The sequence below is a fragment of the Hyaena hyaena genome, unplaced genomic scaffold, assembly GCF_003009895.1.
Source record: "Hyaena hyaena isolate Hyena2069 unplaced genomic scaffold, ASM300989v1 scaffold_396, whole genome shotgun sequence".
NCBI classification, from domain to species: domain Eukaryota; kingdom Metazoa; phylum Chordata; class Mammalia; order Carnivora; family Hyaenidae; genus Hyaena; species Hyaena hyaena.
This window is the reverse complement of record NW_024081027.1, coordinates 659,563-685,808: the sequence shown is the minus strand read 5'-3', so window position 1 is coordinate 685,808 and position 26,246 is coordinate 659,563. Positions and strand designations below refer to the sequence as shown.

The following is a 26,246-nucleotide window of genomic DNA, read 5'->3' as shown; positions in this document are numbered from 1 at the left end:
CGACCCCCCCCGGGGGGCCTGAGCCTGGCTGTTTGTCACCAACTCTGGCTGGGGCCCCACAAGCTCTTCGGTTTGGAGGGTGGAGCCCCAGGTGCGTCCCCAGCTGTCCGTTTCCACGTCCCCCCAATGCCTGGGGGGTGAGCCATGGGGCAGTGCAGACGAGGAAGCCCGAGACCGACACGATTCAGCAAATCGCAGGCCCCTCCAGGACCCTGGCTGTTGGGATCGGAGGGTGCGTGTGGCCGCTCTCAGCTGTCTCTGGGAAGACTGAGTGTTGGGGTCCCCCTGGGCAGAAGCCGGGTTCACCTGAGGTCATAGCATAGCGGTTTGCTCTTCCTGAGTTCTGGGGCTCCACCTGGTCGGGGGATCACCACTGCTGGTGGGGTCTGCCCCCCTCCACGCTCTGGAAGGGGGTGAGGAGCTGGGGCCTCTGGAGGGGAGGAGGAACAGGGGGCTCCGGGGACACTGAGTCCAGGGCTTCACCAGGGCCACCAGGGGCTCCCGGCGCTGGGTAGTAAGCTGGGTGACATCAGTTTCCCCCAAATCCCGGTGAACAAGGCAAGGATTGGGCCGTGCCCATGCAGTGAGTCCAGAGAGGGGGCTGCGGGAGAGGCCTGGGGTCTGGCAGGAGATGGGGGAGGGTCCTTGCGACTACAGCAGCTGCAGCAGCACCTTCAGCCGCAAGGTCCGGCCCCCTGGTCCCGGTGGCCCCTCCCGCCAGGCGCCCCAGGGCCCTGCCACGCTCACCACCTCCAGCCAGTAGGTCCCTGGCCCAGGCCTCTGACGCCCCAGCTGCAGGGCGCTGAGGCCTCGGAGGCGATGCATGCGGAAGAAACCCTGCTCATTGCCACGGGCGATGACGTAACGGACCCGGCCCGCCAGGCTCTCTAGCGCCGGCTGCAGCTCCAGGATGTGCTCGGCCTGGCCCAGGCGCGAGAGGTTCAGGTCCAAGGTCAGTGGGGCCTCCGAGTCAAGGCTGGCCAGGCTCACCTGCGGAGAAAGACCAGGCAGATGACGTCGGAGGCGGGGAGCGTCGGAATGCAGTGGGGGGGAGGGGACCACGGGGTCACAGAGATGTCAGCCAGTCTCTAAAGCAGAGGACAACCTGGGGCACTCTCTGCCCGTGACCTCCGCCAACTCCTCCACCATAAGGGCCACCATCCGCTTGGGCCAGAGGCAGAGGCGTGACGGCGGAGGCAGCTTCCCCAGCAGAGAGCAAAGACGGGCACACAGGCGGCCACTCTTCCACACAAAGCTGAAGCCGACACAGTGAGAGAAACACAAGACCTGGCTGCACCAGAGAGGCTGCTTTCCGGTGCCCGGGGTGGGGGTGGGGTGGGAGCGGGGGCGGGTCGCTGCACTTCCTGCATCTGGGCTCTTTGAGAGCACCCTGTGTGCAGATGACAAACCCCTCTTTATGTGAACGGCTGTGTGCACGTTCCTGGTCCTGGCAGCTGGACAGGGCCCTGAATAAGCCAGCAGCCTCAATGGCAGGCTAACCCGGGCTCCATGACGTAGCCAGTCCCACAGGCGGTTATCTGTGTTTTCTTCTCCTTGGCTCCGGACAGCCTGTTTGTTTCGCCTAATTTGCATGCCGAGGGATGTTTTTGCTGTTGCAAAAAGTGAAAGCTCTTCCTGTTTCCCTGCTCCTAGGTTCTGGACACTTCCGCCCTTCCCGGGAGTGTTACGCAGATGTGTGCGCTTGCTGACACCTGCTGGCGGCTTGTGAGTATTGCAGGCAAAGCCACGGTGTGCTCAGCCCTCCTCTGTCCGGATGCTGGCGCCCATCCTGGGAGCCCCGAAAACCATTCCACTCACTCTTACAGCCCCTACCCTTGCGAAGCTTACAGAAAATAGTGGGAACAGTGGGATGGCCTATAGAGCCACTGTTTTTCCAGGAAAGGGGGGAAAAACAAGAGGGGAAAAGAAGGCAAAGTACTATCAAGAGCCCCTCCGACCCAACTTTCCTTTTTTTTTTTTTTATGTTTATTTATTTTTGAGAGAGAGCCAGAGTGTGAGTGGGGCTGAGAGAGAGAGGGAAATACAGAATCTGAAGCAGGCTCCAGGCCCCAAGCTGTCAGCACAGAGCCCAATGTGGGGCTCGAATTCACAGACTGCGAGATGGTGACCTGAGCCGAAGTTGGATACTTAACCGACTGAGCCACCCAGGCGCCCCCCACCCAACTTTCCTATCCCTTCATTCTCCTGACCTGGTGGCCCCCGTAGGCACTGCGCCGTGGCCGGTCACGAGGCGGGAGGCCATTGATCTTGCATTCATAGCAGGCTTCAGATGAACGCAGTCCCTCTTCTGGGGTCTCCTGGAGTCCAGCGCCAAAGCCCAGGCCAGAGACACAGTGCCTGGACCAGGACAAGGTGGCAGTGGGCCTTCAGGGTCGGGCAGGTAGGATCTCCCCAGCCACCTGCTCCATTCTGAGCCTCACTGCAGGTGGGGACAAGTGCTGGTGTGTAAGTGTGTGGCCGTGCCTTTGCGTGTGCCCACACAAGGGATGTGCCCTTGTGTGGGCACGCCTCCCTTGGCTTACCTGGGCCTAGGTGTGAACCTGCATGCACCCCAGGACGCCAATGTGCATGCTCACACATGTGCACACTGAGATACTCGAATGCAGAAGGGCCCACAGGTGTGCTGGCGTACGTGTGAGCCGTATGCTCAAGTGTATTATGGAGAAGTGTGCATCTTCCACGTGGGCGTGCAAATGTGCAGGGGGAGCACCACGAAGGCAATTACACCGGAATGGGGTGGGAGCTTGTGTGCGTACCCACACATGTGCGGTGGGGCTCTGTGCACATGTGTGTGGATGCATGTGAACACGGACCCACGTGTGTGTGCGTGCGTGCTCTTGCAGGGCTTGAGAATCTGTGCCCTCCCTACTCAAGCCCCTCACCCTTGCCCGGCCCGGAAGTAGCCTTGGGGGCAGCCGCACAGGAAGCCTCCCGCGGTGTTGGTGCAGCTGTAGCTGCAGGGGCCGCCCCGTGCGGCACACTCGTCTATGTCCTGGCAGCCCCCTGTGGCCTGGTCAAAGTCAAAGCCAGAGGGGCAGACGCAGCGGAAGCCACCCAGCGTGTTGTGGCAGGGGGCACTGCCGCAGGCCGCAGGCGACAGCACACACTCGTTTTTGTCTGTGAGTGGGGAGAGGGGGAGAGAAAAAGTGGGAGGCAGGGGGCGCAGCCTCTGTAGCCCCAGAGCGCCTGCCCACAGCCCTCCTGATCTCTGCTCGCTATCTCCGGCTCCTCCTTCAGAGCCCAGGGTCAAAGTCAACCTCCATCAAGCTCCCTATCAGCCCTGGGACGAGGTCTGCCCCACCCCTTACATTCCTCATGTTTCCCTCCCCAGCTCTGTCATTCTCCTTCCAAGCATTTATCGAAGCTTCCCAGCAATCCTAAATGATGGGATGATCGCCAAGGAGGTTTCTTCCCTGGCACTACTGACATCTGTTGCTGAATCATTCTCTATGGTCGGGGTGGTCCTGGGTACCACGCGATATTAAGCAGCATCCCAGGCCCCCGCCCACTAGATGCCAGGAGCTCCCACCTCCCTCCCAGGTCTGATGAGCAAAATGTCCCAGAGGGGGCTACACAATTCCCGGCTGAGAACCATGGGCCTAACTAATCCCTGTTCCCACCACTAGACTAGATAAGAGTCTGCTATTTGGCCCACTTCTGGATCCACAGGGCCCGATGCAAGACAGGCCCCGGACAACCCACTGCGGGAGCAATGAGCGAATGAGTACACAGAGGGCGAGGCAGGCTGACATGGAGAGCCGCGGCAGGGGCCGAACTCCGAGGCAGGGGAAAGATGGAGAACTTAGCTGAGGACCCACCATCAGGGGAGGAGGAGGGACCAGAGAGAAGGCAGTGTCAGTCAGAGAGGCTGAGGGAGGAGAGCGGCCGGGAGGGGCAGGCAGCGGTGCCCGGAGCAGGGGAGGTGGAGGTGGAGGCGTCTGGAGAGAGCGCGCCAGCAGGTAGAGAGTGAAAGCCAGACTGTCAGGGAGGAGCAAACAGGGGTGGTAAGGACGGGGCTGTCATTAGGAGGGCCTAGAGCACAGAGAAGCATGCGATGGAAGAGGCTAGGGCACAGAAAGCTAGTCCTCCAAACGGAGGGCCTCTGTAATAGCGAGGGCAAAGATACAGCGCTCGCCCCCATTTTCTGCTGCCACACCCATGGCAGGCATCACTAATCAACCGCAGAACTTCCCCTACTGATCATGGGCACTGACTCAGAATCCTTCTCAGCTGACCCCTCCAGGACACCACTCCCTAAGAAATGGACTTGAACTGGCTCTGCAGCTCCCTTCCCCCTCCCCGACACCCCAGCCTCCCCAGGGCAGTGGGGACCTCACTACCTCCCAGGCCGCCCCAAAAGCCTTTAGGTCACTCCGCCTTATTTCAACATCCCGGCTGGGGGTGGTTCCCAGTTGCCTGCTCCCGACAGATTCTGATCGGGCGGGGGCCCTTGACACTCACCCACACACTGGCTCCACTGGGAGTGTGGGGTGAAGCCCTGGGGGCAGCCACAGCGGTAGCCCCCCAGCTCATTCTGGCAGCCATGCCGGCAGCGATGGGGCCCTGCACACTCATCCACGTCTGTGAGACAGAGAAGATGGGGCCACAGGGCTCGCCCAGTGGCCCTCTGGACCACAGCCCAGGCCTGGACCCCACCCAAAGCCCAGCTCTACCTTCGCAGGCATGGCCCGAACTGTCCAGGGTGAAGCCGCGGTGGCACTCGCAGCGGAAGCTGCCTGGGGCGTTGAGGCAGCGCCCGTGGGTGCCGCAGGGGCCAGGCTGGGCTGAGCACTCGTCTGTGTCTGCAGAAGACAGGGAACAGGGGGTGGGGGGAGAGGGGCAGCCTGGCGGTTAGGGGATTCGTGTCTGCCACAATGCTGGGCCCACCCAGCCTCTGGGCAAGCCACTGGCCCGCTCCCTGCCTCAGTTTCCCCTTCCGTGAAATGAGATCTGTAACAGCTCCCGCCTCGAACCTTTGAGATGAAGCATGTATGAGACTTCTTTTGAATCTCGTCTGCGTCACCTCAAAGCTGCGTGGCTGGGGTGGCTGGCTTGCCCCCTGTAGGCTTGTCTCTCCAGCCGTAGCTTGGAGATGGTCATACCTCCCTCACTGCGGTTTTGGGAGATTAATCCAGTCACACAAAGGGCTTGGGACAGTGTTCAGTATGGGCGTCAAAGATAAACCAAACCCCTTTCCCTGGGGAGACCAGCGCACTGGCAATCATGAGACGTCAACCTGCCTTACAGACTGAAAATGGCTGTCCCCCCCACCCCCTCCAGATTCATACGTTGAAGCCCTAACCCCACAGAGTGATGGTATTTGCGGGTGGGGCCCTTGGAAGAAGCAACACCAGAGAGCTTGCTCTCTCGCTCTTGCTCACTCTCTCTGCCACATGAACACACGGCGAGAAGGCAGCGATCTGCAACCCAAGAGCGGAGCCCTTATCAGAAACCAGCCAGGTCCGTACCCTGACCTTGGACTTCCAATCTCTGGAACCATGAGCAATAAGTAAGTGTCTGTTGCTTAAGCCGTCTGGTCTGCAGTGTTTTGTGACAGCAGTGCGAGCACAGACAGCCTGGTTACCGGACAACATGGCTATGGCACTAGTGGCCACGCTGGGAGTTGAGGGAGCAAACAGTGTATCTCGGGGGGGGGGAACCCTAGTTTTGGCTTCCTGGGGTACGACGGTTCTTGACACCAGACACTTCTCTTTGGGGACCTGGAATCTCTCTTGGGTATGAGAGACACTGGGGACATGCGCTTCGAAGCCAGAGAGGCTCCTGTATCTGCAGGTGGTTCATCCCTCATGCCTGAGCTGTCCTTTGAGGGGCCACAGAGAATAGCCCTGGATCCCTGCCACGGTGTCACCGGAGAGAGGCGTCTGGCACTACCATGGCTTCTTCCCCTCACATCCCGCCAAGTAGGCCGCAGGTCAGCGGGGCATACTGCGGTCACAGAAGTTTGATCTTCTAGTTCGATCATCAGCACACAGACGCCGAGACCCAAATCTGGCCCGCTGCCTATTGTAACAAATTTTATTGACACTCAGCAACGCCCATTCATTTATGACATGTTCTCTGTGGCTGCTTTAGACCTACAATGGCAAAGCTATTTTTTTTTTATGTTTATTCATTTATTTTTGAGAGAGAGAGTAAGAGCGCAAGTTGGGAAGGGGCAGAGAGACACAGAATTTGAAGCCGGCTCCAGGCTTTGAGCTGTCAGCACAGAGCCCGACGCGGGGCTTGAACCCGCGAACCGTGAGATCATGACCTGAGCCAAAGTCAGACGCTTAACCGACTGAGCCACCCAGGTGCCCCTACTATTGGACCTTTTACAGAAAAAATGTGCAGGCCCTTGGTCTAGTTAGCCTGAGACCACCCATCAGGAGTATAGGCTATACAGATGTTAGTTGTGAAGGATCGGGAGCCTTCGATCTGTGGTAACTACACAGCAGGAAGCCTGGCTGAGAATTTAAACTGTGTTCGGGGAGAGAAGTCCCACGGGCGCTGGCTGGGGAGCGCACCAGCACAAGGGCCCGCGCGCGCCCGTGCAAACAGCTACAAACACGTACGAAGGCCACGTTAAGTGTGCTCAGTTTAGGAAGTGGGGAAAGTACCGTGACTGCGCAGAAAGAGAATTGTATCTTGTTTCAAGGCTTGGAAGGCTCTTCCCCAGATGAGCACATGACTCCCCCTCCTTCACCTCTGTCAGTTCTTTGTACAAACGTCCCTTTGGATGCGGTTTCTCCTGATCCTGATTTGAAAACTGGCAGCCCTATCTCCTTACCCTGCTCATTCTACCTTTCTCTCAGGCCACGCATCACCTTCTAACCGGCTAGAGTGCTAGCTTACTGTCTGTTTCTGTGTGGCGTCCCTGTTAGCAGGGACAGTCCATGACGGCAGCACGCTTGCCTCCTGCGTTCACTGCTTTGCCTTCAGGGCTTAGAACAGGGCTAGACAAATGGCTCCTGTAAGGGGACAGCTAGAAGACATGTGTGACTTTGTTGCAACAGCTTGGCCCTGGCTCTGTTATTTTAGCGCAAAAGCAGCCACGGACCATATGTAAATGAATGGGCACGGCTGCGTGCCAATAAAACTTTATCAACAAAAGCAAGTAGGGGGCTGGGCAGGCCTGACCTGGGGGTTGGAGTTGGAAGACCTCTGGTCTGGAGCACTGCCTGGCACACAGTAGGTCTCAGATGGTGTGGGCTGAGTGGATTCGTGGGAGCCCGAGTGGGACCACGCATGGCTGAGCTTGGCCCTCAGGGGACGTCTGGAACTCCCAGGCCACAAGGCACTAAAGAGCAATGGGACTGACAGTTGCCCTACAACTTTGGCTTCTGAACCAACTTCCGCTCTGGACTCTGTGAGCCCCTAGGCTTTTGGGAGGACCCTGAGGGGACCGTAGGAGAGAGAGCCATCAGGGACTGGCCAGCGGCAAAGGGAGTGTCCTGGGCTGAGGTCACAGGAGCCCCTCAGGGAGGGCCTCCCAGGTCCCTAGGGCAAGGAAGCAGGCTGACGTCGTAGGCCTTGGCAGGGCGTGGGCACCGACAGAGCAGGGGCCTTGTTCTGACCCCGCCCCCCTTGGTGCTCGGGTGTCTGGCACACACGTGGTGCTTGCTGCTCATGTGGAAAACGAGGGAGCGAGGGCCAGCGCCGCGCGCCAGGGGCTGGGAGGGGTGGGGGGCTCACCGAGGCAGGCCTGGCGGTGCTGGGTGAAGCCGGGGGGGCACTGGCAGCTGAAGGAGCCCACGGTGTTGACGCAGAAGAACTGGCAGTTGTGGTGCCTGGAGGAGCACTCGTCGAGGTCTGCGGCATAGACGGTCCCGCGCTCAGGGCGGGCCCCCCCCCCCAGGGGCAACACCCCAGAGACGCCGGCCGACGCCACGCCGCGGGGAGGGGGTGAGCGGCCGGGGACGTGCCCGGGGTCTCCCTGGGGGGGCGGGGACGGGTCCCCGCGGGGTCAGAGGGGGACATCACCTCTGCAGGTTCTGCCGTCCTTCTCCAGCCGGTAGCCTCGGGGGCAGGCGCAGAGGAAGCTGCCCTCAGTGTTTTTGCAGAGGAAAGGACACGGCGGGGGGGCCTGGCCACACTCATCTACATCTAGAGGGTCGGCAGCATGGGGGGCAGTGGTCACACGGATGTTCCCGGGGGCTCCGGGGCTGGGGTCTCCACTCAGGCCCTGCTGAGGCCTCCTTCCCAGGCCCGAACCAATCAGAATCTATGGGCTTATATAAAAGGACTTGGCACTTTTTCTGTAAGAAGGCAGAGATTAAACACGTTTGCCTTTGTAGGCCACATGGTTTCAGTTCCAACTACTCAGCTCTGGCTCTGTGGGAGGAAAGCCACAGCAGAGGGAAAGGAAACAAATAGGTCTGGCTGCCAATAAAACTTTATTAACAAGGGGCGCCTGGGTGGCCTAGTCGGTTAGGCGTCCGACTTTCGCTTGGGTCATGATCTCGCGGTTCGTGGGTTCGAGCCCCGCGTCGGGCTCTGTGCTGCCTGCCAGCTCAGAGCCTGGAGCCTGTCTCAGAGTCTGTGACTCCCTCTCTCTCTGACCCTCCCCTGCTCACGCTGTCTCTCTCTCTCTCTCTCTCTCTCCTAGAAATAAATAAAACATTAAAAAAATTTTAAAAAAAAAGCTTTATTAACAAAGTCAAGCAGATGGCTGGACTAGGCCCTTGAGCTGGAGTTTGCCGATCCCTGACGTAGATGAATATCTACTATGCAAGGAAACTGCAAATCTTCGGATGCACAAAATAACAGGAGGAAAGTTGCCCAAATGAGGTCGGTGCAGGGGGCAGGACTGGGGATGCTCTGCTTCCGGGTTCAGCCAGGTGCTGGGCAGAGGGGGCGGGGCCGGGACAGGCCAGGGGGCGGGGCCGGGGAGGCTCACCCAGGCAGGCTGTGGCAGCAGCGTCTGGCGCGTACCCGGCCTGGCAGCGACAGCGGAAGGAGCCAAGGCTGTTGATGCACTCGCCGTGAGGGCAGAGGTCCGCGAACATGTGGCACTCGTCCACATCTGGGGACAAGCAGGGCTCAGCCGCGCTGGCTGCCTCGGGTCCCTGGGGCACACCTCCACCCTTCTGTCCAGCAGCCCTCTTCCCGGGGACAAGGCCAGCCCCTACCTCCCCTGCCTGACCCCGGGGACCCCGCGCGGAGGCTGTGAGTCCTCCCTTGGACAAACTAATGCAGCTCCTCTCGCTACACACTGAGAGCACCTGGTGGGGGGGGGGGCACGCCCTCCCGGCAGCCTCACCAGCAACCCGGCCTCAGGGCACACACACACAAGCGGAAGCACAGACAGGCACGCACGCAGGGCCCGCCAGTCACACGCTGACGCCCCCGCAGAATCACACGGACACCGAATCCGAAGCTCCCCTGCACCCCCCACCCCCTCGCAGATGCCCTTCCTCCTCAGCCTTTGGGGTCGCCGCTGCTCACTTGGGATGACTCGTCTCACCCTTGCTGACACGCTGGACAAGACACACTCGTGCACAGAGACACTCACACTTGCTCACACGCCTACCCACCCTCATGGAACTTACTCGAATCCAAAGCACACGGATGAGCTCCGTCCTTCTCGCCCACCTTCTGGCACATACTCCTCATGCAGCTGGCACGCACAGCACACACACCAGGGAACACACACCTGCTCACACCCCTTTGCACGCACTCCTTGACGCCCCCACGGAGAACAGAGAACAGGCCCACACTGGCCCACACACCTGCTCACCCATTCACCCAAGTTCACGCACAACGTGAACGGATGGGCGCTGGTGCACCCTGGCTCCCACACTCCAGCCCCCTCTGGGACACAGACACAGCCGTGAACGCAGTCCCCACCCACCTTGGCCTTCGGCGGTGTAGCCTGAGCCGTGGGGGCACAGGGTCCTGTGGGCAGAGGTGCCAGGCAGGGGACAGAGCTCACAGCGGGCCCCCCAGCCCCGGCCGCCCCCGCAGCAGCACTGGGCCCTGGTGACGGCCTCACCGCTGCTCGAGGGAGCCTGGCACACGGCCTGCAGCACCTCGGAGAAGCAGGGGCCCCGCCGCGCGTCTGCGGAGAACGGGTGGGGGTGGTGGGTGGAAGACGCCGTGCAGGGCCCCCTTGCCCGTGGGGTCCGGCGGCACCGAGTGTCTAGCAAGGGCTCCCAGATGTCTCCAACACAGCTGTGCGTGGGCGTGGGGCGAAATCTTCCAGGCCACTGTCACCTAGCACGGTTAGATGCCCTCCCGGGGCTGGGGCCCAGGCAGAAGCTGCAGACCCGTGGGGTCAGAGGGATGCCCTGTGGCCGTGGAGCCAGGCAGCTTCCTGGCCGCACAGAGCATGATAGTCAGGGCAGCATGGAGGCCAAGGAGCACTAGGGAGGAGGCGGAGGTGGTAGTGCGCTGGACCGCCAGCCAGCGGGGACAGAGTAGATGGATGACATCCAGGGGACTGGACGGGGCAGGCTGGAGCCTGAACTGGGTGACGAAGAGGAGGCCGATGGGGACTCCTGGGGGCTGGCCTGTGGCTCCAGGCTGATGCAGTGGCATTGCTGAGATGGAGCGGGGTGGGGGGATGGGCTCCAGGAGCTGTGCCCGCCGTGCGTGGCCACACTCACCGTGGCACTCGGTGCCGGCGGGGCTGGGCCGGAAGCCCTGGTCACAGTCACAACGGAAGCTGCCTACGGTGTTGACGCAGAGGCCGTTGGCGCACAGGTGGGGCTGCGCTCGGCACTCGTCTTCATCTGGGCCAGGAGGGACGAGTCGGGCCGGTGGGGAGGCCTGAGCCCCCCAGGCCAGCCTCCCCTCGCCCCGGATGCTGCCCTCCTGCCGCATTCTCTTGCTCGGACTCTGCACCCACGAAGCACCCCCATACCTGTGCAGCCCTCCCCGGAGCCAGGCTGAGGCCGCAGGCCTGGGGGGCAGACGCAGGCGAAGGTGCCGATGAGGTTCTTACACAGCATGCCCCGCTCGCCGCAGTCCTGCTGACCGGCCGCACACTCGTCCACATCTGCGGGGGGCCAGGGACAGAGGGGGCCCAAGGCCAGGAGCGCCATGGCCTGGCTGTGGCTGCGAGGGCCGGGCCCCACCTCCCCTGCGCCCTTGGGTACTGAAAGTGAGGCCCGCCCCTCCCACAGCTGCCCAGGCCTCTTGAGAAGCCCAGGGGTCGGGACTATCCCAACACCCGTGTCCCCTGCCCACATCAGGGCCTGTGAATCTGTCCGGCCTTCTCCCTGGTCCCTGGGACACTAACCCTGAGATGGCCCTGGAGGGACCAAGTCCCAGCCCAGAGCTTCTCAGCTTTGACACTGAGCACACTTGGGACCAGAGACTTCCTCGTGGCGGAAGGCCATTCTGCATTCTGCAGTATATTCAGCAGCATCCTGGCTGCTTGAAGCCTATCACGGCCCCCACACCCAGCTGTCGCGATGAAAACGGTCTCCAGGGGCGCGTGGGGGGCTCAGTTGCTCAGCGTCTGACTCCTGATCTCAGCTCAGGTCCTGATCTCACAGTCCATGGGTTCGAGCCCCTCGTCGAGCGCCAAGCTCATGGCACGGAGCCTGGCTGAGATTCTCTCTCTCCCTCTCTCTCTCTTCCCCTCCCCCACTCTCTCTCTCAAAAGAAATAAATAAACCTTCAAAAAAAATCTGTCAGGGGGCACCTGGGTGGCTCAGTCAGTTGAGCATCCAATTGGCTCAGGTCATGATTTCTTCTCGGTCTGTGGGTTTGAGGCCCTAGCTGGGCTCCGTGCTGACAGCTCAGGGCCTGGAGCCTGCTTCAGATTCTCTCTCTCTCTCTCTCTCTCTGCCTCTCCCCCACCCACGCTCTGTCCCAAAGATAAATAAAACATTAAAAAAAAAAAAAAAACCTCTTAGGGAGGCGGAGTGGCTAAGCCAGCTAAGAGTGTCACCGGCTCAAGTCATGATGTCACAGCTGGTGAGCGTGAGCCCTGGTGGGGCTTGCTGCTGTCAGCACAGGGCCTGCGTCGGATCCTCTGTCCCCCTCTCTGCCCCTCCCCGCTCTTGCCCTCTTAAAAATAAAGAAAAACTTAAAAAAAAAACAACCCAGTCTCCAGACATTGCCACATGTCCCATGGGGGACACAGTAACTGTCCCCAAGGTCCTGCTCAGCTCAGGGCGCGCCGGCTGCCGCTGGAGAGGCCACCGGAACCACTGACCTGTCAGACCGGAGACCCCGTGTCATGAGGACAGAAGCGCCACTCACAAAAGAGCGCCCACTGCACCTCACGGGCCTCAGTGCTCCACTGACTCCATCCCTTGTTGCTCGGGCACAGGCTCGCATTTCCCTGTCTTCCCCAGGCCCCGCCCCCTGCTCCCCGCCCCCCACCCCTGCGCGTCCTACCTCTGCACATGGCCCCGTCCTCCCGCAGGGCGTAGCCGGCCGGGCAGGTGCACACGTAGGAGCCGTCGGTGTTGCGGCAGCGGAAGGCACAGAGCAGAGGGTTCAGGGAGCACTCGTCGATGTCTGGGGAGGCCAGGGGAGGGGCGGGCTGGGCAGGGTCCGCCTGCGGGATCCCCGCCCCTGCCACACAGCCCAGGAGCAGCCAGGGTCGTACCCTCACAGGTCATCATGGGGCCAGGCTCAAAGCCGTCGGCGCAGGCACATTCGAAGCCTCCGATGACGTTAGTGCAGGTGCCTTTGCCACAGGGGTGCCCGACGGCGCACTCGTCTACGTCTGGGGTAGGGGAAGGGTGCTCAGGGCCTGCGGAGGGCCTCGCGGCCTCGCTGTCTCAATATTATCGGGTCCGCTCCCCCCGAGTGCCGCCGACTGACGGGCCCGGCCGGGCGCACCCGGGGCTGCACGCGGGCCGGGGGTGCCAGGGTGTCGGCCGCGCCGGCAGTGACGTCTGCCCTGCCCGCCGCTCCTGCCCCCCGGGCGCGCAGGCGGGCTGCTCGCTCACCCGCACAGCGGACGCCGGTGAAGTCCAGGCTGTAGCCGAAGGGACACTCGCAGCGGAAGGACCCGTCGGTGTTGACGCAAAGGCCGTTAGTGCAGACGCCGGGGCTCTCCGCACACTCGTTCACGTCTGCGGGCGGCAGGGGTGGCGGCCACGGCCTCGGTCCCGCCCCAGCCACTCTCGGGGTCCCTTCCTCCCCTCCACGCCCCTGCGGTGCAGGGCCACCCGGACAAGGAGGGCGCCTGAGGCTTGGGGACGGGGGCCAGGCAGAGCCCACACAGGGCGAGGCGCCCGGGCAGGGGCCCTTAGCTCGTGGGCGAGGGGCTCACCTTCCCGGGAGTCATCCAGGCCTGGGACCGCCCCGTGGCCGAAGGGGCAGAGCTCCTGAAAGGCAGCTGGACACCAAGCGGAGAAGGGGGTGAGGGTCGGGGGCCGCTGCAGCCGCCAGGGCCGCCCCTCCCCCCAGCGTGTGTAGGAAACCACACCGGTGTGGGCGGGCAGGCGTCTCAGGGGAGGCGCGACAGCGCAGGGCGCTCACCACTGCCCTCCTGGGGACACAGCTCGCAGGGGTAGCCCCAGCCCTCGCCGGGCTTCTGGCTGCAGCAGCACCGGGCCTTGGTGGTGTTGAAAGCTTTGGGCACAGAGCACTTCCCGGCCTCAAATTGGGTGAAGCAGAAACTCTGCCGCGTGTCTGTGGGGGTGACCGCCCCCCCCCCCCGGGAAACATTTGAAAGGTCGTCAGTAGTGCCTGGATTGTCGCCTCGGTCCCCGAACACCGAGGGCCCTGACCCTACTGAGCAGCCAATCAGAGCCCTCCAGGCCCCACTCCCCATTGCGGTGATTGGCTCCGAGATGGGCATGTGACCCCCACCAGGCCGAGGAGGGCCAGCCCGGGGGCTTCCGCTGGAGCCGTGGGAAGCCCTTGCAGCAACACCCCCACCCCTCCCGGAGAGGGAAGCAAGTGATTCCAGGGGGGGCCAAAGGCCCTGGGACCTGAGACTCCCATCATTGCCACGGACCCCACCACCACCAGCAGCCCCGGACTCTCATCGGCCTGAGAAGTCCTCAAGGGCACGTTGGGGTCTGAACAACACTGAGTGGAGTGCCCCGCCCTCTGCTCTGCTGCCCCTATCCTGAGCAGGGGTGGCTGGCTCGGCTGGCTGAGGCTGGCCCAGCTCCGATGAAGCCAGCTGGCGGAGGGCAGCCGAAGCCCCGGAGGCGGGGTGAGGCCAGACTGGGGCAGGACAGCCCTGGGTGCAAGTGCCTTGTCTGCTCAGAGGCTGTTTGGACGAGACTAACCCCGCCAAGGCCGGGAAGCACCTCTAGAGGTCCTGGCGATACCCGCAGGAAACCGCAGCCCCTTTTTCCTGGGTGTCCTGACTCTTGTCGCCCTACCTTCCACCTCTTCTCAAAGACAGAAGCAAAGACTCACCAAAGCAGCGGTGCCCGTTGTCAGAGAGGACAAAGCCAGGTGGGCAGAGGCACTGGAAACTCCCGGCGCTGTTGGTGCAGGTGCCAAAGAGGCAGAGGTTGGGTTCCTCCAAGCACTCGTCGATGTCTGAAGGGGCAGGGACATGAGCTGGGTGGGGGGCAGCCTCAGCTCTGGGGGGGAGGGGTGGCGGACAGAGTGGGGGCCCCACCGGGAGGGTCTGGGACCGACAGACGTCCAACAGGGGCCCTCCCCACTCAGTATGAGCCAGAGCACTAGCTGGGCTGTGTTGGGGGTGGGGGAGGAGTCCTTTCTAGAAGGTATCCCCAGGATAGGGGTCATGGTCAGGAAAAGTTCATCTTCAGTGACTAGCTTTGTGCGAAGCTAACCGAGACCGGATAAACTTAGCTCACACGGGATGAGGCTAGCTCACGCTAGCTAGGGGAGCCCAGAGAGAATACATCAGAGGAGGGAGGCCAGACGTATCTAGGCTGGTCCGCTCTGTACCGGGCTAGCCCATCTGCTTAGGCCAGACTGGTCCAGATTTGCTGACTCGGTACCAAGTCACGCAGACAGGGACTTACACAGGGGGACCTCTGGCCAGACAGGTCTCTGACCCCCACCCATCGAGAGTGAGGTGTTCTCTGTGCCCTGCAGCCCCACACCCATGCCCATTTTACAGGATCGGTGAAGAAGTCTGTGGGTCCCAGAGAGAGAACCCAAGCCAAGCATCCAAAATGAACCTCATAACAGTTATTGTGTACAGAGCTGCATCGGGTGCTGTGCTGAGTACACCTCCACCCTCACCACGACCCCAGCTGGCATTCCCATTTTACAGATGGGAAAACAGAGGCCCAGGGAGACACTCACCGACACAGCGGTCGTCCTGCACCTGGAAGCCAGGGGGACAGATGCAGCGGAAGGAGCCCTCGAGGTTGTGGCAAGTGCCCGGCAGGCAGGTTCCCGCGAGGCTGAAACACTCATTGGTGTCTGGGGAGACGAAGGGGAGGGGTCCTGGCACCAGCCTGTGACAGGGGCTCGCTTGGGACTGGGACGGGCATCTATGGTGACCATATGATGGCCAAGGGCCCTAGAACAGGTCTTTCTGGATCCAGGGGAAGGGTTGAGACCAGGAAAACAGAGACGGCCTGGGAAGGGCATTCTGGGTCCTGAAGTGGGGGTTATCGGTGAAGCCACGTGATGTCCAAGGGAAAGAACAAGGTCCCTAATCTTAAGCCATTTATAGACCCCTTTTCAAGATTTCGTGTAATCCATGTACCACCTCGGCCATTCTTTACTTCAGAAAAGTTAGGGTTTAAAAAATTTTTTTTTTAAGTTTATTTATTTTGAGAGTGAGACAGAGAGTGCAAGCAGGGGAGGAGCAGAGAGGGAGAGAGAGAATCCCAAGCAGGCTCTGTGCTTTCAGTGTGGAGCCCGACACGGGGCTCAAATACACGAACCACGAGATCATGACCAGAGCTGAAACCAAGAGTTGGACGCTTAACCAACTGAGCTGCCCAGGCGCCCTGAAAACTAAGGTTTTTAAGACAGCCTTACCCTAAACCACAAACCCTGTGAAAACATGGCTGTGATGTGCTAGTTGTATTTCCTTTTATACCTTAAAATAAGTGCATGATTATGAAATGGAACCATCATCGCTTGGAGGTATGAACCACAGGTAAACTTGGAGCAGGGGCTGGTGGACATGGCTCCCCACTCCAAGGTGAGACTCACCCATGCAGTTCTTCCCGTCGGCCGTGAGCTCGAAGCCATCCTGGCAAAGGCAGTGGAAGGAGCCAGCTGTGTTGAGGCACTGGCCAAATCGGCAAACCTGCCCTGCCAGGGTGGTGCACTCATCCATGTCTGCAGAGGGGATATGGGCAGGCAGGGTCACCCAGAGTCCTGGGACTCTGAGCCTCCCTTGCACTTCTGTCCATGAGGAAATTGAGTCGATGGCAGGGACTTCAACTTATCATGTACTCAAGTGCTAAGCTCTATATGCCAACTATCCACTGAAACAGATGGCAGTATTTTTTAGTATAAGCACTGAATGCTATGAATTTGCCTCTGGCTACTGCATTAGCTGAACTCCACAAATTTTGTTGTGTTTTCATCTCCACTTAATTCAAAAATATTTTCTGGTTTCCCTTATGATTTCTTCTTTGGTCTCTGGATTCTTTAGGAATATACTATTTAATTTCCAAATATTTGGGGATTTTCCTGGATGTCTTTCTGTGACTGGTTTCTAATTTACTTCCCTTACATTCTGAGGACCTACTTTGTGTGGCTTCAAGTCTTTTTAATTTTCTGAGGTTTGTTTTATGGCCCAGAATATGGGCTTTCCTGGTAAATGTCCATGTGCACTTGAAAAGGATGTTATGTTCTGGAATGTTCTATAAATCCCGACCAGGTCTAGGTGATTGACAGTGTTGTTCAGGTCTTCCCTATCCTTACTGATTTTATATTTGTTCTCTCTCTTACTGAGGGAGAAGTGATGAAGTCTCCAACTGTAACTGTGGGTCTATTTCTTTTTCAGCTCTGTCATTTTTTACTTCGTATGTTTTGAAGCTCTGTTGTTAGATGCGTATGTATTTATGGTTATTATGTCTTTTCAGGGAATTGGCCTCTTTATATGATATCTCTTTACATCTCTGGTAACATTCCTTGTTATTACCATCTATTTGGTCTAATGTTAACATAGGTAGGTACTATTATTCTTCTCATTTTTGCAAAAGAGGAAACTGAAGCCTAAAGAGGTAAAAGGTAAAATGACTCATCTGCGGTCACACAGCTGGCAGGTGGCAAAGCTGGGATTTGAATCCATGTTGCCTGACTTTGGAACGTGTGCTTTTAACCACTGCACTTAACTGGAAGCATCACATCACCCACGTCTGTGCTGTCCCCTATACTGTCCATCTGCTGCCATCAACCTGAGCATAAGCTCTAGCAAGAGACCCCCTGACACCTGACCATTGCAACGTGTGGGAAATCTTGTTGAATCATTTTTAGAGGGAGCACCAACCACTGGGGTTGGCTTCCTGAAGAGATCCCTGGGGCCAGGGGGGATCTCTTTATTGTTTCAGAGGGGCGCCCTCAGGCCAAGGACACGCTTTTCAGAGCAGAGCATTGACGCCTGCCCGCCAGCCCCCGTGGCTCACCCACGCAGTCTCCGCTGTGTGTTGCCACGAAGCCAGGGTAGCAGAGGCAGTGGTAGGAGCCAACAACGTTCTTGCAGGTCCCATTTCCGCATGGCTGCTGGTCACACTCGTCCACATCTGGCAGAGCAAAGCCCCCAGCCCCGCCCAGCTCATCCGGGGCAAGGAACGGCTCAGGGACCAAGGGCCCGGCTGGACCCAGCCCGCCTCTCCTGCACCCAGCCCTGTCCAGATGGATGGGCAGTGATCCCTGGGGGTGATGGCTGGAAAGTGCCCCTGAAACTAATTATCACTCCCTTTCTACAAATGGTAAGTGAATAACGGTCATTTGGCCAAGGTCCTAAGTGCCAGGACTCAAACCTGGGTCTGTGTGAGAACCAGATGGATGAAAGCACTGCCCTCACAGGCGAGGCCCCTCTGGCCTGGCAGCCCGGCTCTCCGGGAGGGAACAGGAAGGGGCGCTCACCCGTGCACAGGGTCTGTTCGGCAGAGGCCTGGAAGCCGCGGTGACACAGGCAAGTGTAGCTGCCCTCCGTGTCCACGCAGTCGCCATGGCTACAGATGTTTGGAATCTCCCGGCACTCGTTCCGTCCTGGGGGAGGGCAAGGAGTGTGGTGTCCCCAGAACCCCACCACCATGCGCGCACGCACGCGCGCGCGCACACACACACACTGCTGGCTGAGCCCTTGGGCTCCGTGATGGGGAAGCCAGAACCTAACTGGAAGCCCCCCATTCAAGCTGCTGCCAGCGCGTGCTCCCCGCACCCTCCCAAGCCCTCCAAGCAGGAGCACTGCATCCCCGCCACCCCGGGGCCCGGATGGAGCCTCGCCCCGCCCGCCACAGGGGCCAGAGGCGGGCTCTGCACCCTGCTGGGGTCCGCGCTCACCCACGCAAGCCCCGCTTGGCGACAGCTTGTAGCCTCGGGCGCACTTGCAGCGGTAGCTGCCGGGGATGTTGGCGCAGTCGGCATTCCGCCGGCAGGGGCTCTCCCCACTGGCACACTCGTCCACGTCTGCGGAAGACCAAGGGGCGGGAGTGCGGGAGGCTTCCCGGCCAGCCGTCCCCAACCCCCGCCCGGGCTTTGGAGCAGAGCGGGGAATCTCTCCGGAAGTGGAGAGTGGTCACGAGGGATGGAGCCCCCCACCCCGGAAGGGATTAGCTTAAGTGACTCTCGTCCAGGGAGCTGGGGCGGGGCACCTGCCTCCCACCCAGGGCTGGGGACGCAGGGCAGGCGGCACCTTCGCAGGCCAGCAGCGCGCCGTTGTAGCTGAAGCCCGCGGGGCACTCGCAGCGGAAGCTCCCGATCTGGTTGATGCAGATGCCATCGGCACAGATGGCGGGGATCTCCCCACACTCGTCGATGTCTGGGGAGGGGCGTCGGCCGTCAGGGGCAGCCCAGGCCCCGGGAGTACCTGGGGACCCTGGGCCAAGGGGCCATGCAGTCTGGGAGGAGGGGTGGCCACAAACAAGCACACTGGAAAAATCCAGTGGCAGCTGAAGTCTTTCTGGCGCCAGAAAGAGACCAGGGGGCAGGACGAAAGACAAAGAGCAGATGGAGGGGGGGTAGCATCTCTCAACTGAAAACATGATCGCTGCGGCCCAGGAAGCCTGCCTCTGCCACCAGCAGTCTGCCGGGGTCAAGTGGCCCCTGTGAGAGCAGGAAGGGGGGGGGCGGGGTCCTGGGATGATGTTGAGCAAGAAACCAGAGGCGTCAGCAGAAGAAAGGATAACGAACCACGTCCATCCAGGGGGCAGAACATAACTCAGCCTTAAAAAGGGGTGAAACATTGACACGCTACGTGTGGGCGAGCCTCGAGTGCACGATGCTCAGTGGGAGAAACCAGATGCAGGGACAGACACTCTACAATCCCATAGATGAGAAATGCCCGGAAGAGCAAATCCATAGGCACAGAAAGTAGAAAAGGGGTGGCCAGGGGCTGGCTGAGGACAGAATGGGGGGGGGGGTGTCTGCTCACGGGGACTAGGTGTCTTTTTGCGTGATGAAAATGTTCTAACTTAGTGGCACCTGGGTGGCTCAGTCGGTTAAGTGCCCAGTCTTGGTTTGGGCTCAGGTCCTGATTGCAGGGTTCGTGAGTTCGAGCCCCATGTCAGGCTCTATGCTGACAGTGCAGAGCCTGCTTGGGATTCTCTCTCTCCCTCTCTGCCCTCCTCGACCTCAAAATAAATGGATAAACGTTAAAAGAAAAGAAAATATTCTAATTTAGTGGTGATGGCAGCACAGCTCTGTGAAGACCTGGAAAACCACTGAATTGTACTTAAGCTGGGCAAGGCGTATGATATGTGAGTTATATCCCAATAAAACTATTATCTATACAGCCGATGCTTAAACAGCGCACGTTCAGACTGCAAGGGGCCACTTAGCTGTATTTATTTTTTGTATATATATAATACAGTGCTGTAAATGTGTTTTCCTTACAGTTTTCTTTCTTTTTTTTTAAATGTTTATTTATTTTTAGCGAGTACAAATTGGGGAGGGGCAGAGAGATGGGGACAGAGGGTCTAAAGTAGGCTCTGAGCTGTCAGCACAGAGCCCAATGCAGGGCTCGAACCCACGAACCGTGAGATCATGACCTGAGCCGAAGTCAGACGCTCAACGGACTGAGCCCCCCAGGCGCCCCTCCTTATAGTTATCCTGTAACATTTTCTTGCCTGTGGCTTATTTTATTGTAAGAATGCGATATACAATACCTACAACATTCAAAACATGTGTTAAACTACCGTTTACCTTATTGGTAAGCCTTCTGGTCACCAGCAGACTACTTGTTAAGTTGGGGGGGGAGGGCGGGGCATCAAAATTTATAGGTGGATATTCAACTGCATGGGGTTCTGTGCTCCAAATGCTCGTGCTATTCAAGTGTCAACTGTATAAAAAGGGAATCCAGAAACAGCCTAAGTGCCTGTCCACGGGGGACTGGCTGGTGACCTGGGGCGTGTCACACATGGGACAAGAGGGGGCACTGCATGCAGTCCCCTGCCTGGGTCTTCACAGCTTGTTGGTGGCCGGCGAAAAGTGAGTTGCAAACCAACAGGCAGGGAATTCTAGAATTAGAAAATGTCATTGTTTTCCCCAGAAAACAATGCTGTGCATTTTCAATGGGGACCTCTGTATACCGAAATGCACGAAGAAGGATCTAGAAATCCTTGGGGCATACAGCATGGGAACCCTGGGAGAGTGAAGGAGACTTAGGTTTGACGTGGTAACTGCTGGGGAAGTACGGCTTATCTGCCGTGCCCCGGCTGTTTAAAAAAAAGGAGACACATCCTGGGATGAACACCACCGGAAATGGGTTCATCTGTTCCACATCACAAGCTGAGACAGGGCACTTCAGGGGTTAAATTGCACAAAATCTTGTTTGGCTTAGAAAGGAAGGGCATTCTGACACCTGACACCACATGGATGGACCCTGAGGACACTGCGCAGTGACAGAAGCCAGTCACAAAAGGACATGTCCTGCGTGACCCCACCCACAGGGGGTCCCAAGAGGGGTTCCATCCACAGAGGCAGAGAGTAGCTGGTGGGAGCCGGGGGTGGGGCGGGGCGAGGGGGAGTCTGTGCTTCATGGGGACAGAGTCTCCGTCTGGGGAGATGGAAGGTTCTGGAGATGGATGGCGGGGATGGTTGTCTGACAGTGTGTGTGTGTTTGATGCCACTGAACTGGACAGTTAAAAATGGTTAAGATGGTAAATTTCACGTTATATGTATGTTATCAGGATTTTCAAAAATGAATAATAACTTAATAAAAAAGCTCTTACTTTTTTTTTTTTAAATAAAGGGAGCTGTTTGGGGACAGGACTCCTGGCCTGGTCTGGGAAGGCAGAAGTGTGGGCATCGGGCGGGGGGGGCGATGGAAGGGACAGGTCAGGGCCCTGGGGACAGAGGGGCCTGGAGGCTACAATCAGGGGACACAGCACTCACCGATGGGCTTCCCCGTGTGGATGTCAATGACGAAGCCGGGGGCCTGGCTTCCGCACAGGATCCGGTAGTCCACTGGGCAAAGGAGGGCAGGGCGGAGGGTGCTGGGGCTGCGGGCGCCCAGGAAGGACACGCCCTCTCCTTCCCGACGCCCCGCCCACCGCGTCCCCCAGGCCTCGCAGCCCCGCCCCCATCTGGCCGCTGGTAACTAGCCTCAGCCTCGCAGCCGCTTTCTCCAGCAGCCGAGCAGCCTTCTGTCTACCTGCGCGCCGTGATCTTCCGACACAGAGACGCAGAGATGCGACCTCTCTTATCTCTTCCCTGTGAGAGTGCCGCCGACCACACCCCGCTGCCCTCGCCGGAATAGGTAGACTCTTCAGTTTGGACCTCAAAAGCTTCACCCCCACCCCCCCACCCCGCCCCTACCTTTCTAGCAGTGGCTCCTGCCCTCCCATCACGCTGATTTCATTACACGTCTGGGGAGGCCCCGCTCTCCACCATCCATCATTCATCCCCCATCCAGCCATCCCACGCGGGAACTTTGCACATCCTGTTCCCTTTGCTGTTCCCCAGCAAAGCCCACTCCAGCCTTGAGGACTCAGGGCAGCCCGCAGGGAAGGCTCCCTTGGGGTGTACCCCCCGCCCCGCCCCACCACAGACACTGATGGCCCGCCCTTGGCTCCCCCAGGGCAGCTCATCCTCTGGTCACATCCCGTTGGCAATGCGCCAGGCCGCCTCCCAGACTGCAATCCCCAGAGAGGGCAGGTGTCTCCGGGGCCCCCCACGTGGACGCGGACAGGTATTTAGGCAAGTGGCACCTTGCCACCTTTCCCCAGGGCCCTGTCCTGGCCATTGCTCAGCCTTCTACCTGCGTCATTGGCTGCTCGTCTCATTCCACTTGCACCTCAGGCTCCTGTGCACGAGACGGAGCAGGTGCCTAGGTCCCAGCGCTCACACCAAGGGTGCCATCTGATCTGTCTCGACAGTCTCCTGACCAGAGCTGGCCGTTTGCGGCTCCTTCCCAGCCTGCGCAGCCGGGGTCTGCCCTGGTCTTGCTTCCCAAAGCCCAGAACAGGCCCACCACCCAGAAATGCCCAATAATGATCCCCTCTCCATTGCCCTGCACGGGATGAACATCCTCAGCCACCCAAGCTCACGTCCACCCAGAACCTCTGAGTGTGACTGTCTGGGGAAACAGTTTGTGGATGCAGTCCGGAGCAGAGAGGACACCCTGGGTTAGGGAGGCCCTGAATGCAACAACCAGTGTCCTTACAAGAAACGGGGAGACACGCAGGCATTCGGGGATAAGCAGCCACGTGAAGATGAAAGCAGGGATTGGGGATGGAGCTCCAAGCCAGGAGCACAAAGGATGCCCGGAGCCACCAGAAGCTGGAGGTAGCCAAGAAGGATCCTAACCTAGAGCCTTGGAGGGGGCACGGCCTCGCTGCCCCCTTGGCCTCTGGCTTCTTTCTAGTCTTCAGAACTGGGAGAAAATTAACTTCTGGGTTTTTTTAAGCCACCAAACTGGTGGTAATTTGTGGCCACGGCCCAAGGAAACTAACAGTCTCCGTCAGCCTGCACGGCTCTCATGACATCCCACAGACCGGGTGGGTGGCTCAAACAGCAGGAATGGACTTCCCACAGTTCTAGGGGCTGGGAGTCCAAGGCGCCTGCAGACTCGGCGTCTGGGGGAGCCGCCCCCTGGTTCAGAGACGGCTGTTTGCCTGCTTCACCCTCACGGTGGAGATGGTCTCCCACACGCGTCTCCTCGGAAGGGCCCCGGCCCCCCCTCAGGGGGTCTCCTAACCCTCCCCAAGGCCTCTCCCAACAGCACCACACTGGGGACCAGGCCTTCACCGTATGAGCTGGTGGGGGTGGGGTGGGGGACACGTTCAGCCCACAGCACACTGGAGCGTCCTCATTGTCCACTTTCAATCGCTGCCCCACTCCTGCGGCTCTGATACCTGGGCCGGCGGCTAGAACATTCTACCAGCTCTCTTTCCAGCTGCCAGCATGATCTGCTGCTCAGTTCTTCCCCCAGGCCTTTGCTCATGCTGTTCCCTGCCCGGAACACCCTTCTTCATCCCAAACAGTGTTTCAGCAGCTCTCCCCAGAGCTTCCCCGGGCCTGCGCCTTCATGGGGCCCCTGGGTCCCTGGCCCCAGTACTCACTGAGCCTCCCCCCAAAATAGTCTGTGAGTCTTCAAGGGCTCAAAACATAAGCTTCACGGATCCATTTTGAACCCCCAAATCTGCACGTAGAAGGAAAGATGCTTCACCCGCCCTAAGACTGATGCTTTCTGTACGTCAACTAGGACATATTTTCAACTCCTTAGGCGTCACCAGAACAAGGTAGGATGAAAGCTAATCTGGGCGCCCCAATTAAGGTGTGCCCCCTTAAACACTGCACTAAAAAGGACCGAGATGGAAACAAGGTGGGGGAGGGGAGGAGGAGGCGCAGGGAGCACTCACAGCTGGCAGGGGTGGGGCAGGCCTCGCAGGGTCTGTTCCAGGCCTGGCCGATGTTGTCTGAGCAGCAGCATATCTTCTGCGTCACGTTAAAGGCCAGTTCATTCCCACACGTGCCGTTATAGTGCCGGAAGCAGATGCTCTTCCTCATGTCTGCAGTTGGGTTAAGAAGAGAAGTGTTGGTAAAAGATAGCCAAGAGAGAGGAAGAGAGAGCCAGATGGCTGGGAACTCACTCATGGATCCATTTGAAAAGCACTGGCTTGATGCCTCTTCCCCAACACACATGGGATGCCTTTTACATTTTAGATTTTCTTGGACAGTGCACAACCTGGACAACCATTCATGACAGCCCTGGGCCCCCCAATCCCGCATCTTGTTCTTCGCTACTGACCAGCAACTCAAATACACTGACCCTCCCTCTCTCTACTCCCCTACACACAGCTCTCCACACTCTTCTAAGGTTTGGAGACTCTTAGAACTCCCTCCCACACCTAAGTGCTTTTCCCACAACTGCCCATCTCCCCAGTCATCACACATTGTACCCATGCAGTTGTTGCCACCGTTGACTTGCAGGTACTCCGCAGGGCAGACACAGGTGTAGTTCCCCAGGGCGTTGTAGCAGGTACCGGGGCTGCAGATGCCCGGGTGTGCCGAGCACTCGTCGATGTCTGCAGGGGAGGGGTGGGCAGCCTCTAGGAGTGGTCGGGAGAACTCCCAACCCCAGGCCTGGTGGAGCCACTTCATTATCGGGTTCAAGATTAGCTTGAAAGGCACAGGCATTTTAGTGACATGGAAAGATCCGACATAGTGTTAAGTGAAAAAGAAAAGCAGCTTACTATGATCTCACTTTTATTTTTTTATTTTTATTTATTTTTGATTGCTACATTCTTTTTTGTTTTAATGTTTTACTTATTTCTGAGAGAGAGACAGCATGAGCAGGGGAGGGTCAGAGAGAGAGAGATACAGAATCTGAAACAGGCTCCAGGCTCTGAGCTAGCTGTCAGCACAGAGCCCGATGCGGGGCTCGAACCCATGAACCATGAGATCATGACCTGAGCCCAAGTCAGATGTTTAACCGACTGAGCCACCCAGGTGCCCCACTTTTATTTTTTTTAGAAAGAGAGAGAGCGAGAGAGCATGTGAGCGTGGAAGAGAGCCAGGGGGAGAGAGAGCACAAATGGGGGAGGCACACAGAGAGGGGGACAGAGGATCAGAAGTGAGCTCTTCCTGACAGCAGAGAGCCCGAAGTGGGGCTCAAATCCCCCAACGGTGAGATCGTGGCCCGAGCCAAAGTCGGAGGCTCAAGTAACTGAGCCACCAAAGTACCCCACTTAAAAATAAAATATTATTAAAAATCCACAAAATAAAAACTGTTAGAGCTAATAAGTGAGGTCAGCATAATTGTGGAATATAGGACCAATACACAAATATCAGCTGTATTCTGTACCCTGCCAGTGAGCAATCAAACACGGAAACTTAAAAATTCTGCTTATACGAGTGCCTGTCTGGCTCAATGAGAAGAGTGTGAGACTCTTGATCTTGGGGTTGTGAGTTTGAGCCCCACACTGGGTTAGAGATTACTTAAATAAATTTAAAAAACTCTCTTATATGGGCGCATGGATGGCTCAGTCAGTTAAGCATACGACTTTAGCTCAGGTCATGATCTTGCAGTTCATGGGTTCGAGCCCTGCATTGGGCTCTGTGCTAAGAGCTTGGAGCCTAGAGCCTGCTTTGGATTCTGTGTCTCCCTCTCTCTCTGTCCCTCCCCCACTTGCACTCTGTCTCACCCTCAAAAATAAATAAACATAAAAAAAAAGACATGGGGTAAATTTTAATGACCTTGTATTTGACAATGGATTCTTACAGGACACTAAAACACAGCTACAGAAGAAAAAAAACCCCATAAATTTGGTTTCATCGGAATCAATGCCTGTTGTGCATTAAAGGACACCATCAAGAAAGCAAAAAAAACAACTACAAAATGGGAGAAGCTATTTGCAAACTTTATCTGATAAGGGTCTTATATCTAGAACATATAAAGAGTTCTCACAACTCAACAACAAAAAAAAGACAAACAACTCCCATTTAAAAATGGGCAGAAGACATGAACAGGCACTACTCCAAAGATACACAAATGACCAAGAAGCACAGGAAAAGATGCTCCTTAGTCAGTGGGAAATGCAAATCAGAACCACAACGAGATGCCACTTCACACCCACTGGACCGTAGAACTTTGAGCAATGAAAATACCAGTGTTGGTGAGGATGCGGAGAAACTGGGGCCCTTGTACATGAGAATGTAAAGTGCTGTAGCCACCGCAGAAAACCATTTGG

General features: G+C 58.3%; 1 protein-coding gene across 1 annotated transcript in view; it reads right to left on the bottom strand.

Annotated features, from left to right (window-relative positions):
• Positions 1-279: 279 nt before the first annotated feature.
• FBN3 (fibrillin 3) overlaps positions 280-26,246 on the bottom strand; it is a 55,088-nt gene continuing 29,121 nt past the window's right edge. The window contains exons 38-63 of the mRNA XM_039251578.1: positions 24,456-24,581; positions 23,916-24,065; positions 21,448-21,519; positions 18,749-18,874; positions 18,397-18,522; positions 17,977-18,102; positions 17,514-17,630; positions 16,090-16,218; positions 15,226-15,345; positions 14,359-14,484; positions 13,465-13,617; positions 13,256-13,321; positions 12,930-13,055; positions 12,584-12,703; positions 12,370-12,492; positions 10,883-11,017; positions 10,626-10,751; positions 9,872-10,078; positions 8,918-9,043; positions 8,002-8,124; positions 7,714-7,830; positions 4,695-4,823; positions 4,483-4,602; positions 2,904-3,138; positions 2,211-2,358; positions 280-990 (exon numbers count right to left, since the gene is read on the bottom strand). Coding sequence (XP_039107509.1) covers positions 652-990; positions 2,211-2,358; positions 2,904-3,138; positions 4,483-4,602; positions 4,695-4,823; positions 7,714-7,830; positions 8,002-8,124; positions 8,918-9,043; positions 9,872-10,078; positions 10,626-10,751; positions 10,883-11,017; positions 12,370-12,492; positions 12,584-12,703; positions 12,930-13,055; positions 13,256-13,321; positions 13,465-13,617; positions 14,359-14,484; positions 15,226-15,345; positions 16,090-16,218; positions 17,514-17,630; positions 17,977-18,102; positions 18,397-18,522; positions 18,749-18,874; positions 21,448-21,519; positions 23,916-24,065; positions 24,456-24,581 — 3,611 coding nt within the window. The 3' untranslated portion in view covers positions 280-651. The remainder of the gene's footprint in view (positions 991-2,210; positions 2,359-2,903; positions 3,139-4,482; positions 4,603-4,694; positions 4,824-7,713; positions 7,831-8,001; positions 8,125-8,917; positions 9,044-9,871; positions 10,079-10,625; positions 10,752-10,882; positions 11,018-12,369; positions 12,493-12,583; positions 12,704-12,929; positions 13,056-13,255; positions 13,322-13,464; positions 13,618-14,358; positions 14,485-15,225; positions 15,346-16,089; positions 16,219-17,513; positions 17,631-17,976; positions 18,103-18,396; positions 18,523-18,748; positions 18,875-21,447; positions 21,520-23,915; positions 24,066-24,455; positions 24,582-26,246) is intronic.